This window comes from Lissotriton vulgaris, chromosome 5 (assembly GCF_964263255.1).
Source record: "Lissotriton vulgaris chromosome 5, aLisVul1.2, whole genome shotgun sequence".
NCBI lineage: Eukaryota > Metazoa > Chordata > Amphibia > Caudata > Salamandridae > Lissotriton > Lissotriton vulgaris.
In genome coordinates, this window is record NC_141693.1 from 431,097,404 (window position 1) to 431,114,502 (window position 17,099).

The following is a 17,099-nucleotide window of genomic DNA, read 5'->3' on the forward strand; positions in this document are numbered from 1 at the left end:
CCATTTGTGACTTAAGTGAAGAGGTGTGTATGTTGAAAGAGTTGTATATGATTTTGAACTAATTCTTGATTCTGTTTTTTTCAGCCCCCTCGAGAGTGAACATGACGCAGGTCGGAGCAGTCCTGGCTGTGGTGATCGGTACTATGGCGTTGTTTCTCCATTCGTCTATACACAAAATAGAAGAGGGACATCTCGGGGTCTACTATAGGTATGTGACACTTTTGTGTACATTAACTCAAATTCTGGGGCAACAAAGAAAAAACTGTTTTAAATTTCTTGTGCCGACGCCTTCCTTGTTGCTCATGGTCTGCATTGCGAACCACCTTAAATATATATAGTTATATACTTTCAAGCAGTTTCTAAGCTGTTGGCTTTTCTCTAGTTATGATTATATCATATGTGAACCTGAGCTTTTTTTAACTAGTCTTCCTTGCACTTTTTTCTTGAGCCCAAAAACTAGCTGTTTTCTGCCATGATCATACACCTCTTAGCAAACCAGGATGTTTTAGTGTTGAAAACATGTATTTTTCCATTTCACAGGGGTGGTGCTCTGCTGACCAGCCCTTCCGGTCCAGGCTATCACATCATGCTACCGTTCATAACCTCTTATCGCTCCGTGCAGGTCAGTTGGGGCAGACCTAGCTCAGAAAAACCCATTTTAATGGCCATTGAAACTTAGATGATTTATTGCTTATAATGTCTAAAGATGTCTTTGTATAAGCTGGCATCAAATTAGTCTGTGAAGACAGAGAAAAAGAATTGTCACGTTTTAGTCTTTTTGAAGGATGTTTGACGTATAATTGTTTAACATTCTAAAATGCAAATTCGTAACTGTACCAAGAGTTTGGTTTAATTTTATATGTATTCCAGGACTCCTACAGCCATATGTGTTTAGTTTTCATTTACGAAAGATACAAATGTTCTGTTTGCCTATTACAGACAACTCTGCAAACAGATGAAGTGAAAAACGTTCCATGTGGCACAAGGTATGTTGTGCTCGGGATTTCCATTTGTTTGTTTTATTTTTTTGTGTTCCTCTAAGTTTTTCTCTTTAATTGTTCTGCTTGTTCCTAGGCGGTGTTTAGTAGCGCTGGCTCAGTCAATTTTCAGGCCCTTTGCTCCTCAGGGCTTGCTGTAGTTGCTGCAGGGTGTTGCTGTTTTATTGGTTCTCAGGACATATGCAAAGTGGCTGCTGTTCTGTTGGTCACTGAAGCTGTGTATGCTTTCCGACCAAATCTATAAAAGAATGATTATGGAGGCTAGGTCGGAGTGGGAGGCTCTAAGGTGGGAAGGTATAAAAGTTGCTCTGGATGGTCATGGCTTTAGGGCCTTTTGGAATCTAGTTAGATCAGGATCAGCAGAGGGGTCGCCTGCCTTAATTCCTAACTTAAGTGAAGAGGTTTGGCTAGCCCATTTTAAGCCCCTCTACTGCCTCACTGACTTAGCATCCCCAGTAGATCTAGCTCTCTCCAAGAGTATATTTGAACAAGTCCCTCTGGATTCAATGGATCTAGATTGCCCACCATGTGCCTTAGATCAGGATCAGCCGAGGGGTCGCCTGCCTTCATTCCTAATTTAAGTGAAGAGGTTTGGCTAGCCCATTTTAAGCCCCTCTACCGCCTCACTGACTTGGCATCCCCAGTAGATCTAGCTCTCTCTGAGTTTATGAGAACAAGTCCCTCTGGATTCAATGGGTCTAGATTGCCCACCCTGAACCTTGCTTGAAATTCAGGCGGCCCTTAAAAGTTTGACACCTGGGAAAGCTCTGGGGCTAGATAGGATCCCTGAAGATCTATACCTGAGTGAACAGAAGGTATGGGCTCCCTATATCTGGCTTTATTTCAATGCCATTTTGCAGGGCATGGAGATCCCCCAAACCTGGTTGGGTGCAGAAATCATCCCCATCCACAAAAAGGCTTTTCCTCTCGACCCGGCAAACTACCGCCGCATCAGCCTTATCGTTGACCTCCAGAAACTATTTGCCCGCCTTTTACTATCGAGGTTGCAGAGCTGGATGGATGAACATCACATCTTAACCTCCCTCCAAGCGGGCTTTCGAGCGAAGGTCTCTACCAACGACCAATTGTTTAGATTACAATTGGTCTACTGGAAGACTGTACTCTTGGGGGCAGGTAGCTTGTATTTGATCTTTGTGGATCTTTGATCCGCATTCGACCTTGTCCAAAGGGACAAGCTCTGGGCAATATTACTAGAGATGGGTGTCCCGGTTTATTTGTGTCACCTTTTTAAACATTTGCACCAAAGCACCTACGCATGGGTAAGGTACGGGAGGAATGGGGAGCTTTCGGAACCGTTCCCAGTGGAAAAGGGAGTGAGGCAGGGGTGCCTGCAGGCTCCCACGCTCTTCTCCCTCGTCCTCAACGGGCTGATTGAACATCTAATGGGAGCGAGGGATCTAGATTTACCCAGCTTAGCAGGTCGTAAAATACCAGCCCTGATGTTCGCTTATGATACCCTCTTGTTATCAAACTCTCCCATGGGTATCCAGCGAACACTGGAGGCGTTCTGCTCCTTCTGTAGATCGAGGAACTTGAAGATTAACCTCTCCAAAACTAAGTTTATGGTTTGCACCCCCATTTGGATGGCTCGGTGTTGGAACGAGTATCTACCTTTGACTACTTGGGGGTAACACTAAATGATAGAATGGACTGGGGGTCCCATATGGCTAAGGCAAACCTGAAGTTGGCCCAATCTTCTGGTGGTATCCTAAAGGTTTAAAATGAGAGCTCTTTCAAATTATTGGGACCGCCAGTGGAAATTTACAGAACCCAGGCAAGGGGTGGAGCGCTCTATGATGCAGAACTCTGGGTGCATGTCTCCGCCACTTCCCTATCCTTTACCGAGAACAGTTTTATCAGGCGCCTTTTGAGACTCCCCCAGAGCGCCCCCCCTGACTCCATTACGGCTTGATCTAGGCCTGGCTCCTATACAGAAGATCACCTCAAACTGTCCCCTTCTGTACTGGAGGCGACTCTGGTCCACGCCGGAGCTTTCAAGCTACAGGGAGGACCTAGGGGACCTTTTGTCCAGAAGGGGGGTGGGAAAAATCCCCTGGTTAAAGTACATTAAACAGCTTTGTCATGCACTTGGTAGGGGAGACGTTTGGCCCACTCATGAGGAAAGGTTAGCCTTGATTACCAAGAGGTCGTTGAGCCTTGCTTTGAAGCGTTATCGAACAGAACTTACACTAGCGAATCCCTCTTTGGGTAGGCTGACTAATACCTTTTTGGATATCAAGGTTATACCACATTTTGAGAAATTTCTGGACGATATCCAGCCTCTACTGGCCAAGAAACTTTACGTCCAGTTCAGACATGGATCACTGCCACTGATGGCCGTGACAAACTAGTGGACAAATGCTACTCATACATCGAGTTCCTGCCCAGGGTGCGAGGGTAGCGAAGAGACACATCTGCACATTCTGCTCTTCTGCCCCTCGTACTCTAAGGCAAGAGCCAAATGGATCATCCAACTCTGCAAGACCAGGGGCCTCAGGGATAATAGGGAGGTATTTAGAATCTTAAAATATGACAATGCCCCTTTGATTGTGTTTGCGACTGCTAGATTTCTACTCTCTATGTGGTGCACTAGAGGCACGAAAATTAAAAATGCCAAGTTGCCTCTCACTTGCTAGTTCGAACATTGCAACACAGAAAGTACCTCATAAATAATCTGCTTATGGACTATCCATCAATTGCTCTATCTTGAATTGCACAGGCCTTTGCTATGTTTGTATGACTGTATTTTTTAAGCATTTTTACATCTATAGGCCGTTCTATGAATGCATTTTATTGTTCCTTAATGACTTGTTTTTATCTGTATTGTCTATGTATGTGCTTTTATGTTTTTAACCGATAATAAAGCTTTTTGACTGACTGACTTACTGGCTTTCCGACCATGTCTCTTTTCTTCGTCCCTTTCTGCAAGTTTGAAACAACAAGAGCTATTCTCCCAGTCCACCTGTTATATGAATACAATCATAATAAACAAACCTAGACCGAGGGAGAGCAAAATCATTGGTAGTTGTTTTTTTTATGATGCACTGCAGTTATTTATTTGTGGTAATTGTTTTACAGTCGCCACTGGTTTAAACGCAAAAGCATGTTTGTTGCTGAGCAAAGCTTTGGCCTGAAATGGTGTCCTTGCAGGAATATACTTTCATAGAGATGGCTGTAGAAAGTGTCAAGAATATCTATTTCCTCTAATAGGTATACCTATTTGACAAATAGAAAAAAAAGACATGTTTTTTTATTTAAACATTTCAGGAGTTTATAGTCATGACAAATCACTACATTAGGTTTACAGCAGTATAGAAGGTACAGTTGCACAATCTGATTGTATTCAAAGTAGCGAGTATCACATTACATCCCATCGTCACTTTCCTCACATGCAAACTTACCATCTCTTCCACAGCCTCGCTGGAAAATTGGTGAAACACAGATATTACCCCTATGCTCATTCAACTTACCCCATATTTTGTTCCACTAATTGGGACAACCTCTTACCTCGTAGACTACCTTTTCCGCCACCATAGACCAGTACATATCCCTTTCCCACGTACGTAACGTTGGTGACTGGCACGCTTCCCGTTTTTGGGTGATGTTTCTCTTCGCAATCATCACCCAAAGGGTGGCCCAGAGTTGTTCTTTGCTATTCATATCAGTCTGGTCCCATATATTTAGCAGGCACAATCTGGGCGTCAGTGAGAGCTCCTTGCCACATACCCGTTGGAGTTGGGTCCTAATAGATTCCCAATACTGCTTGATGACTAGGAAATCTCATAGTATATGGTAGCACGTGCCTTCCTGTGTGCGGTGTTTATTACATGAATTATTCTCTTTCCTTCCACATTTTTAATAAGGCACAACAAGAGAAGTATGGCTTGTCTAATATTTTGAGTTGGACAAGTTTTAGTCATGATGAAATGGCTACCTTTCTGGGGGAGGATAGTAATTCCTGCCATTCCTCGTCCTCTAGTTCATTTAAGTCTGCCTGCCAAAGTTCATGCAGCCACAGGAAGGGGTCAGGGAGTATTGCAAAGTCGTCCTGTGCCCTGGGCACCCTTTAACTTTTTGCTTATTGGTACTGGTGGTAACTGACTCTGACTGACCCTGGGCTCTACCTAACCAGGCTCTGGGCCAGTGCTATGCTGAAGACACACTTAAAATACAGTGAACACACCTACATGCACTAGGTTACACTATGGGTTAGGGAACCCCTGTGATTGGCATGACCTACCCTATAAGTCCCTAGTATATAATAGGGCAGGGGGATTGAAACTACCTTTAAATCCCTAGTATAGAATCCTTCTAAAAAGGATTTTCATATGCCTTAGAGTTAGTGAACTTGCACATTTCACTGTCCACATTGTAAAGTGCCTCCCAAAATTGACGTTTGTGCTAGGAGCCTTGTGAAATGAAGATCTGCAATATTTTGAAATATTCTGAACCCCTAAAGTCTTTCCTATGTGTTCCAGGGGTGGGGAGGGTCCTTTAGTTATAAGCAGGGTTTTTATCAAATCTGTTTTGTAGGCCCTGGTATTGGAGAAATTGCCCAGTTCATTTTTCTATTGCAGATCCCCAGCCCGTAGGTTAACATTGGAAGAGGTTATTGGTTAATAACTGGAGAAAGAAAGCCATAAAGCTAGGATTATAGGACTCAGTTGAATGGTAATAATAAATCCAACAATATGGTATTGCTGAATTTTATTCTAAAATGCACAGACAAGACATTATAAGACTTTCTGGTCTGTAAGCCAAACTTCAGGCCTGTAATGCTCCACCTTGATTGGTCAGAGATAAGCCAATTACCCTGTCTGCTTTGAAGAGGTGATACATGAGCCTTTCTGGGAGTAGAAGTTGTTCGGCATAGGAATGCCAGAGCCAGGGGGAGGGGTAGTAAATATTGCTCCAAAGCAGAAGGCGGCAACAAATTCAAGAGTGGGAACTTCATCCCCAGGTTCTCCTTCCATACTTTCAACAATGGGAGTTTCCGCAAATTGATCTGTTGTCACAGTGAACAATTCAAAACGCCCAAACTTTGCACCCAGGTTCCCACAACCTCTATCCAAAGGCAATGCTCTATGGATGAATTGGTCAGGGGTATTTTCCTACTCTTTTCCGCCTCTCCCTCTCCTTCCATTTCTGGTTCGGAAGCTTAGGAAAACATCCCTCATACTGATTCTAGTAGCTCCCACTTGGGCTCGTCAACGTGGTTCACAACACTTTTAGAAATGTTAGTAGTTCCACATCAAAAGCTACATCTCCATTCCAATCCTCTCACGCAGAACTATGGAGAAGTCAGACATCCAAATCCCAAGGAGCTCAATCTAGCGATTTGGCTCCTGAAGTTCTAGAGTTTGGATATCTTAACTTGCTACCTGAATGCATGACCATTCTTAAAGAAGCAAGAAAGCCTACTACCAGAGCATGCTATGCAGCTAAATGGAAACAATTTGTTATGTATTGTACTGATAACAATATTGATCCTCTAAATGCATCTACTCAAAATATCAGTTACTTTCTGCTTTTACATCGTGCTGGTTTAGCCTACACTTCCATTTGTTAGCATCTTGCAGCAATAGCTGCAAATTTGCAAAACAGACCTCTATCTCTGTTCAAGGTTCAGTAAGCCTTTATGGAGGGCCTTAGGAGAATAATACCACCCAGGGTACCTTCAGAACCAGTTTGGATTCTTAACATTGTGCTTACATGGCTCATTGGTCCAACATTTGAGCCATTACACAACTGTCCATTACAGTTTCTTTCATGGAAAGTCTCCTTCCTCATTGCAATCACTTCATTAAGGAGAATTGGTGAGCTATAAGCTTTAACCTTAGAAGAACTCGTCTTTCAACTTCATAGACCCAGTGCAGTTCTTTGCACCAACCCAAAGTTCCTTCCAAAAGTGGTTTCTGCTTTCCATATCAACCAATCAGTTGAGTTGCCTGTGTTCTTTCCTCAACCTGATTCAGTAGCAGAATGAGCTCTTCGTACTCTTGATGTCAGAAGAGCGCTATTGTACTACATTGAAAGACCAAAAGATTTTTGCAAACCAAAACAACTATTTGTTGCATTTGCTACACCTCACAAAGGCAATCTCATTTCTAAATCTGGTATTTCAAGATGGATTGTTAAGTGCATTCAAATCTTCTACACTAAAGCTAAACAAACTTTATCTATACCTCCTAGAGCGCATTCCACTCTTAAACTAGGAGCATCTATGACATTTGTAGGTATTGTATTGTAATTGCATTTATATAGCGCTTACTACCCCTGACGAGGCGTCTAAGCGCTTTTTTGATGAGTAGCATGCTACTCCGGGACTCATAAAGGATTAGTGTTGAATTAGTATAGTAAAACATGCAGGTAACTTTTTAACTGGTGGATAGGTTAGTCCGTTATTTGGATTTAGAATGATAGCAGAAGAATAGAGGAGGGAAAAAGGTTTTTATTTATATAGTGCTTGTTACCCCTGATGGGGTGTTGAAGCACGCCACTCCGGAAGCCCATAAAGGATTAGTGGTGAATTAGTATGGTGTAATATGAAAGTAATCTCAGTGGTGGATATTAGTCAGTTATTTGGAGTGAGAAGGATAGTGGAGGGATACAAGAGGAAGAAAGGTTTGCATTCATATAGCACTTGTTAACCTGATGGTGTTGAAGCACGCCAGTCTGGAACCCATAATAAAGGATTAGTGTTGAATTAGTATAGTTGAATATGGAATTTGAGAAGTGAACATGTTTGTCTGTTAATTTTGATTGAAAAGGCTAGTGGAGGGATAAAAGAGTGAAGGAATGTTTGTGGTTTTGTTTTTAGGTCTTAGCAGTAGGAGGAGTCTTTTGGATGAGTAAAAGAGTTTTGGAGGGGAGGAGTCAGAGGGAAGAGTTTAGAAAGGTTTGTTTTGGGGGATAGGTATAGTAGAAAGAGGTGTCAGATGATACAAGTAGGGGTAGAGTAGTTGAGAGTCAAGAAACGGTTATTTTGGGGGTCATAGTAGTGGTATGGGGGTTTGAGATAAATGAGTGGATGTAGAGGATATATTGGTAGATGTATAGGCTGAGAAATAGGGTAGTGCTTTGAAAATGCTAAATTAGAAGAAAGTGATAAATATATAGATTCATATGTACCTTAAGATTGTGGATGGTGTGGGTTGGGTATTGCTAAATGGGAAAATGGGCAGCATTTCTGGCCCTGGCCAGGGTCAGTCTCGAACAGGCTCAAACGGGCTGCAGCCCTTGTCCTCTCTGCCCTTCACAGGCTCAAACAGGCAGCAGCCCTTGTCCTCACCGCCCTTAGACTCGAACCCGGGCTGAGACGCCCTATCCCTGGCCTTTTATAGCCCGAGTATTTAGGTGACCCCTTCAGCCAATGGGAACCCTAGCCCTAACACTATCCAATCACAACACTAGCCGTAAAATCTAGAACCAATAGGAGACCAGGACCTTACAGCTAATCTTAGCCCTAGTCCAAGCACCCAATCAGTTCAAAAACCCTGATCTCTACGTCCAATAGAGGCCCTTTTCCTACCAGTAGTCCCAACCCAAGTCCAAGCAACCAATGGTACAGGAAGCCCTAGTCCCTACTTCAAATAGAAAGCCTAACCCTACTCTTAGTCCCACAACTAGTCCAGCAACCAATCACACCAGAAGCCCTAATCGCTGCTTCCAATTTAAAGTCTAACCCTAGCCCTAGTCCCACCCTACCCCCAACAACCAATAACATAGGAAGCTCTAGTCCCTACTTCCCATAGAAATTCCTAACCCTAGCCCTAGTCCCAACCCTACATTGATTGAATCACAGACCCAGAAACCAATCAGAACCCTCAAATACCCAACCAATGAGGACACTAACCCTAAAACAATAGAAACACCAGATACAACCACCAATCACTGTACACATGTACCAGCCACTAGCAGACCATATAAGGTCCTGGCGACCTCAGACACGGTTTGCTGGCCAGGGAGTTGGAAGCTGCTTCTCCTGTTCAGAATCTCCTAGGAGACAGGTAAAGGCCTCACTAACTTGAAATCTAACAATTCTGTTTGAATAAAACGCCTCTCCCTCTCCTGGCCAAAAAACAAAGTGCACAGCACCTAGTAAACACAGTTTAAACAGCTCACAGAAGCACCCTCTGATGTAGAATATCCTTGCTGCCGGGGGGGGGGGGGCTGGTTTCACTGGCTTGTGACTGCAAATCCCACAACTCAACACGTTAAGTGGAAGCAATCATGGACAGGGAAAACCACAAGTTTAAAACACAAAAACAGGTGATAAAATTTGCAATCACAGGCAGGTTAAAACTACTATTTTAAACTGTAACAACCACAGGCAAAGACAGTAATCACAGAATGGGAAAATCGTTTTTAACAACTTTTTTTTGGGGGAAGAGACAGCACCAGTCTGTCTCCTTACCACTTCCTGGACTCTGCTCACTGCAATCTGGTAGCATCCCTATCGCTGACATTTGTGAAGCCGCAACATAATTCATATCAAACACATTTACGAAACATTACTGTGTGGATGTGTTAGCACTTCAGCTAGCCAATGTGGGCCAAGCAATGCTAAAAACCCTTTTTCAAACAGCTGCAACATCTACGGGTTAGCCACTGCTTTGGGAGAATACTGCTATTTAGTCTATGCAAAGCATGCGTATCTATATCACGCATGTTAGAACGAATTATGCTACTTACCCAGTAAGCATCTGTTCTTGACATGTAGAGCAGTAGATTCACATGTGCCTTCCCACCTCTCCGGGCACCTGTAGTTATTGGAGTTTTACATTATTTACATTACATACGCATTGGACACCTCTGTACTACACTTCTTTACTCCATTCTCACCCTCTTGCGGGAAAACAATCTAAGAATGGAGTCGATGCCCATGCGCACCATCACCGAAAGGAGGAGTCACCTTACCTCATGACTAGGAAAGAATAAAAACAACTTGCAAACATTCGGACCAAACACAAGATGGCCGGAAAATGCAAAGCATGTGAATCTCCAGCTCTTCATGCCAAGAACAGATGCTTACTGGGTAAGTAATCCTTTCTTGATACGTTAAAGGTCTTGACAGAATTTGGTAACTTTACAGAGTGACTGGACCAGAAGTAGAAAGAATGAAATACCAAACCAGTACACGCAAGGCTTAACAGTAGGATAGGGCATAAATAAACAAAAGGGAAGGTCATGTGAAATGTTCAGGTAGGTAATCAGTTTATTGCATCTTTGACTACATTTCTATGACGTTCCTCTTAGTGCAGCTATTAGGTGATCTGTTTCAAATGTTTCATTGTCTTCTCTCCATTCAAAATGGGTAGGTATAGTATTCCTTTTCAATTTCATTGCTATAAGTAATTGAACAACCGTTCAAAGGTAAAAGGCTTCCATATTGATGCCTAACAAAATAGTGCTAGGATCGCGTTTTATTTGCGTTAAAGGTGTATCATATAGTTGTGAAAGATGGAGATCCCAAATTCATATAAGATTGGACATGTGACAAACCTATGTAAAGCTTTAGATGATGTACAGGGCAGCATGGACGTGATTTAGTTTGATTATACGATTTGGCAAATTTAGCAAGAGTGAAGTGCGTCTGGGATGCTTTACTATTTATTCTACTTGGTGAAATGATTTTATAGTTTTATAGTTTTTAGTGAGTATATTTGACCTTGAATAATAGATGTGCAAATTCAGATGGTCCATTTGTCTGCCCATTGTAGCAGATCACCAGGTTCAATTTGTATGATTAACATAAATAGGCCAGCTATAGATGTAGAATTCTAACCAAATATCCATTCTAAAACTGTTGTGCTGTTAGAGTAGCAATTTAAGGTTAGTTCCTGTTTCAGGATATAGTGCCAAACTGGCACAAGTTTTAGTAAAGCTTGCAGTGACTGTGAACTTTGTAAGAATGAAAAACATTTTGGCATTTGTAAATTCGATAAATTTCCTAATTCGGTAATCCCTAGCTCAAAGCACTTGCAGAAAAAAATAATTTATGGGTTTTGTGAATGACTGTCAGAAATGTTGACCTATTGCTTCAACTCATGCCAATCTATTCGTAAATTGTGGATTTTCCTTTGGGTTGTCTTTCTTTAATAAGACTTTTGGGTCAGAAATTACCTTGTGGACTACTTTGTATTCTGTTTTGATAAGTTATCAAACCGTACCCAGAAAACATATTGGTTACATACATATATCTCAACTGTTTGCCCATGCTAGCCCAGTAGTTTCATCTCCAGTCAGGAGTATCTACTTGCCTCTAGAAAGGGTTAATTTGAGTGACTTTAAAGATCTGCAAGCTTGTTTTGCTGTGGCAAATAAGTCTAAAGTTGAATCTAGTTTCTTATATAATATCCACAGTTTACATTGGAAGAGCCCATAAAAGATCTAAAAATGTAGTAAGGATATTCATTTTAATTGGGGTAATACTGCCTTACTAGCGAAATTGAAACATTCTTTCATTTTTCTATCTCTTTGTTGAATGGAATCGATTTAGATAATATTTAAATCACAGTTTTACTTAAACTAACATAATCCCTAGATTTTGCAGATTGAATAACTTGTATATATTCTTCTCTTGCCCTCCAGTAAAGACTATTTGTTTTGCTAGTATTGAGTTAATCCTGGTGCTTTACCAAATTATTCTGCTATTTGGTGTACAATACCTAATGTAGGAGTTAATGTATGAGCAAAAATTGCTAATCATCAGCATATACCACTAAAAGTGGGGTATTTTAAAATTTCAGTAAGAAGTTTTGTTCCCTATATAATGCAAAAAAAGCTGGGGAATGTAGGAACTCTAGTCTGGTACCCTAGTAGGTAGAGTGTGAATGAGAGATTGCCATTAGCTCACATATGAGCGTTGGGCGATTGGTACAAAGTGTGAATCCATTTAATAAAATTAAGATGCTTTGCAAAGTAACACCCAGGAAACTCTATTGATTGCTTTTTCAACATCTAATAAAATAGTGAGTGGTTCTTAAATTTTTTTGGCTCTAAACCTTCCGCTAAATCATTTGTTTTAAGATTTTGCTCTGTGGCTCAAGATTGAGGCGGGTCAGATGATGATGTTCACCTCGTACTGATGGACCTTTATTCACCTATTTCTTAACTTTTTACTGATTTACTTTACATAATTAAATATATGTAAAGGAATCCTGGGGTGTGCTCCTTTTTTATGTCTTGTTTGTCTATCTTTAGTATATCTATTATTTGTATGTTGCATTCTTTTGAAATTGAGTTTCAGCATTTACCTTCTAATACATTTTTAACATAAATGTTTAAAGCCCAGCATTGATATCCAACTCTTCTATTTTGTTGCTTGATGTCAATTTGTTTATCCTTCTGTAAGATTATAATGAAGTATCTACACTGTGGTCCTCGAATACATTTTTCCTTGGCTATATGATCCTGAGGTTTCCTTCCACTTTTCACACAAATATGCTCTTTGAGGTCAATTAGTCTAGTGCACAGGTAGTTGTAGAACAGTCAGCAACCTAGAGCTTAATTTAAGCACCATATTTAGGCTGCTTCCTCTCCTTACACCTCTGATGGTAGACCAGTTCAATTGTACTTTGGCTTTAAGTGCGGATGGGAGCCTTCCGTATATTTGTGTTTGCACTTTGCATGGTATCCCGTGGTCACTGATGTTCTACAACAGGTTGAGATCACTTCTCATCATCTGTTGCATTTATTTTCCTGCCTACTCCCCCTTTCTCCTGACCTCCTAGCCTCCAATCCCCAGAGCTCTTCATTTTTGCCTTTCCTTCCTCAGTGGTGGCGTCATGATTTACTTCGACCGAATTGAGGTGGTGAACATGTTAACCCCATCTGCAGGTAAGTGAAATTTGTCCTCTAGCTCTTGTCTGACTTCATATTGTGGTGGGTCTCCACATTGTTGTGTATTGTGCTCCCAGGGACAGCCATTTTGTCAAGATCAAGTTTGATTCTAATCACTCGGAACAAGGGGTAAGCTGCATCATGGACTCTGTATTAGACAGCTCTCACAGAGATCTCAGGAGATATGGTTGTGGAATGCTGTTCCAACCTTTCCCCTCTACCTATATGAATGACTAGCCTTTAGAGAACGTTGTACAAAAAACTGAGTAGCTGATCAAGAAATCTAGCAGCAGATTGTTTAACTTTAAATTTCCCAGGCATCAGACTGCACCCGGAAGACTTTTCTTAAAGCAGTACCCTTGCATGTCAGTAGGTGGTCGAGAGGAAGGTCTGTGTACTGCTCCCTGAGTCCTCATTCTCTCACTCAAAGTCGTCTGGTCGGACAGGTAAAGGGCATAAAAGCACAAGAAGTCGAATTGTACTTCAGCGTCTCCCTGCCTGTCAGCTGATGTGATGGTGGAGTCTTGATGCTCATTTCCTCATTCTGCGGAACCTTCTTCTGGGTCGGCTCTGCGCTTCCTGTCTTTCCAGGAGTTGAAGTGACCCCCGCCCTGCCAAAAGAATTTTATGACTAATGTGCCTCATATTTGGGCGACCTGACCCTCCTGGCAGTCTTCTGGCCCAGGAGGCTCAGAGGGTGCTCCATCATGTTCCGCACTGGTGCTCTCCATTAGATCCGGTGGTGGATCCAGACTGGTGCTTGCCGTGCCACTGTGACCTGCCCCGGCCTCTGCAGGTTGGTTCCTCAGCCCTATTTTGAAGGGCTACTAATGAAGGAAGATTGGGAGGGGTTGCTGGACCCGTTACAAGACCAGCCTGAGCACATAGTGGACTGGTATGAGGAGTTAGGTGAGTCCAATGGACAGGATATCTCTCCAGATTCTGGCCTGCTTTCTCCCTCCTGCCGTGATTACGGAGGAGGGAACTTCATATGCTATGGTGGTGAGAAGGGCTGCTAAGGACCTGAACCTTCAGTGGAAGTCAAGACCTAACCTCTTGACAGAGGTCCTGCAGGCGGGTATCTCCTCCTCGGAATCCCTCCTGTCTTTCAATGAGGCCTTGACAGATGTCTTATTGGCACCCTAGTTCAAGCTCAGCACATGGGCTCCTTATTTGTGTGTGCATATTTTAATTGCCATTTTTAGTTTTGATTAATGGGCTCTACTGAATTTTGTAACACTTTTGGGCTTGGTATCGTGAGAGAACCCATTGCCTAAAATAAGTATACATTAGTATGACATCTTTGTGAACAACAGTACCCACACCGGACACTGCCCAGTAACCATTGACCACCTCAAGATAAGTCCTTACTCCTCTAATCAAGAATCTTATCGATCCATCAGTGTGTCTCCCATTTGTGCTGGGCTTCCGATGCCTGAAAAACTGTAATGGCTGTGGAACTGAACATCCAAACCACCATCCAAAAGTAGCATATTCATAGTTTGTTACCACAGATGAGCTGTTCCGTAAAAGATGCACCTGTGTTGGCTTGTCAAGATTGTTTTCTTCTGTGTAACTGACCCCTGAAATTGCGCTACTGGTGTGATGTGTTTAGCGGTATTGGTACCCTGAAATAACTACTACATTCAGATAATTGTGTTCAGTATTACATTTGAAAAAACATTAAAAACTACTGCATTCAGCAAGAGTATACTATTGAACAACCTTCCTGTAATATATACAGCAAAAGTTATCCTGTGAAAGAGTGCTGTTAAGTGAGTAACTACTACAGTGACCTTCCTGCAGCACTGGTTGGAAACTGGGCATTACAAAGCAGACCCTACTTGAAGCAGCATTTACAGTGTGGCTGAACTTCCTACAGCTGGTTTATGGCCAGTGACCAATGTGACTTTGCTGAAGGACAGTGTTAACCCATGGGGTCTCTGAAATGGAATCTCTGAAGATCCAGTTGATCGTACAGTGACCTTCTGATGGGATGATTCCAGTAAAGTGACACCTGAGGCAGCTTTGTAAATCAGTGTTAAGGTTGAGTAATTGCTCTTCTGTTTTTTCCTATAGTGTATGATGTGGTGAGGAATTACACAGCTGACTACGATAAGACTCTAATCTTCAACAAGATTCATCATGAATTGAACCAGTTCTGCAGCGCGCACACACTTCAGGAGGTGTACATTGAGCTTTTTGGTAAGGGCAGAAAGAAGAATGGAAATCAAGGTCTCTCTTCAACCAAACCCGTGGTGGTGGTACCTCTTCTGGCTCCTAAAACATTGCATGGGAACACTAGATGACCCTTCAAAGCCCTACAGTCCCAGGGACCCTGCATTTGCCACCTTTACATGCTCTCACACACTCCAAACACCAACACACACACACACACCTCACATCCCTACCTCTTCCCTAATCTCTACGCCTTACCATGTCCCAGCACGTAAAGGAAAGCTCCCTGATCTTTGCTCCTGGAAGACATTGGATTCTGTGTTAGAGGGTCGTTCCCTTACCACTTTCCTTAGTGCTTCTCTGTTTAGATCTAATCCCTTCACTAATCACTTCTTTACCAGAAGCTTACATTTCACAGCTCACCTATTTCATACACTTTGAGAGCATATCAGCTTTAATCTTTGGCATGTGCAGAGCTTCTGGGGCTGTTCTGTGCTTGCTCTCTTTTGCTACTGGTCTCGATTCTAGAATTTGATGGATCGACATTTTGTTTATCGTGTGTACCTTACCTTTTCTGGTAGCTTAGCAATCCTGGATTTTATTTTAGAAGTGGCATATGCATTGCAATTAAAGATGATTGGATAATGGGAAAGAATACATCTGTTGCCCATTTAAACACACTAATTTCCCTTTACGCGGACATAGGGCACTTTTAACATTGGTTTTTCTTCATGCCTTACTTTGCAGGTATCCGCTGTACTGTATCTTCCCTTCCTGATATTATATGTGAATAGTCTTTTTTTGTGAAGGCCCATTATAGCTAAAGATGACAGTTGACCTGATTGAGGAGTTTATCTTTTCTTTGGTTTAGACTTACTGTATTTGTGTCTTCTATTGATCTGGCTCAGTAAAGCACTGCTATTGTAAATGCAATTCACTTTAGCCTTTTGTTTATCCTGGAACAGATCAGATTGATGAGAATCTTAAGCAGTCGCTACAGAAGGAGCTCAATGTCATGGCCCCTGGTCTCACCATACAGGTAAGAATTAAGTTGTTCAATACTTGCAAATATGTGCTGGTATATTGTTTGTTTAATGTATAGCCTTGTCAGCAAGGGTTAAATGGAGAGGCTAAAGCGTTTTTAAGAAAGCCCCTTGTTTAAAGCCAGAACCCAAAATGTGTGTTTTATGTTCTTGTGACACCATGTTTACAGAGTAGCATGCAGAGTGTGTTTTGGAGATCAGGAAGAATCATACACTCTCAAGTCCTCCTCAACCGTTTTTTTAGGGTGGTGGGAATTCGCGCCAGCTCTATTAATTCTTGATCTTATTGTAGGATTTTCTTTTGTTAAGATATTTTTGGGACGATAGCTACTTTTAGTTTTGTTTACCTAATTTGAAAAACTTTTGATTTAGATCTCCTAACGGGCTTCCCCTCTCGGTGCTGATTATCTATTGGTGGAACTCTCCTTCAATCACTCCAGAGTACTGTTTTTGTCTAGTCTTCCATTCAGTTTCAATAAGAAAATGATTGTAAAGATCAGCTGTAAAGATTTATTCCTTTACTCAAGGTTAAAAGCTAGAGGGAAGAGACTCTCCCTTAATGTTCTGGCCCTTCATGATTCAGCACCACTAATGGGCCATCAGTTAGTATCTTAACCCTGCATGTTTTAAAGTTGTTGCTCTCCCCTTGGTAGAGAAAGATAGTAATCATTTTCTAATGTGAAGACCGGTTCTGTAATTTTAATCTAAATTCTCTTTTTACTGAAGCAGACTTTGCAGAACCATTTTCCTTTCAGGTAGGGTTTGCTAGAAGTTTAAGTGGACATCCTGGGAAAACCGCATTCTCTACCCATAGTTGAGAGATTGACAGCCCACAACCAGAGGCTTGCAGCCCTGGCCTCTAAATTTCTCTGAGGGGCTGCTGGTGGGGGAAGACTTTTACTTGATGTCCTCAGAATGTACTGCATTGTATAATTTGTGGGTACTGTAGTTTATCACCAACGTGAATGGTCCTTCAATAACATTGCAATTACTGATATTAAACTAGAAGTCGAGC

General features: G+C 42.0%; 1 protein-coding gene across 2 annotated transcripts in view; it reads left to right on the forward strand.

Moving 5' to 3' along the window:
- ERLIN1 (ER lipid raft associated 1) overlaps positions 1-17,099 on the forward strand; it is a 219,853-nt gene that overhangs the window by 76,101 nt on the left and 126,653 nt on the right. For both annotated transcript variants that reach the window (XM_086921840.1, XM_086921839.1), the window contains 6 exons: positions 85-208; positions 541-622; positions 940-986; positions 12,799-12,860; positions 14,943-15,068; positions 16,007-16,080. In XM_086921840.1, coding sequence (XP_086777966.1) covers positions 102-208; positions 541-622; positions 940-986; positions 12,799-12,860; positions 14,943-15,068; positions 16,007-16,080 — 498 coding nt within the window. In that variant the 5' untranslated portion in view covers positions 85-101. The remainder of the gene's footprint in view (positions 1-84; positions 209-540; positions 623-939; positions 987-12,798; positions 12,861-14,942; positions 15,069-16,006; positions 16,081-17,099) is intronic.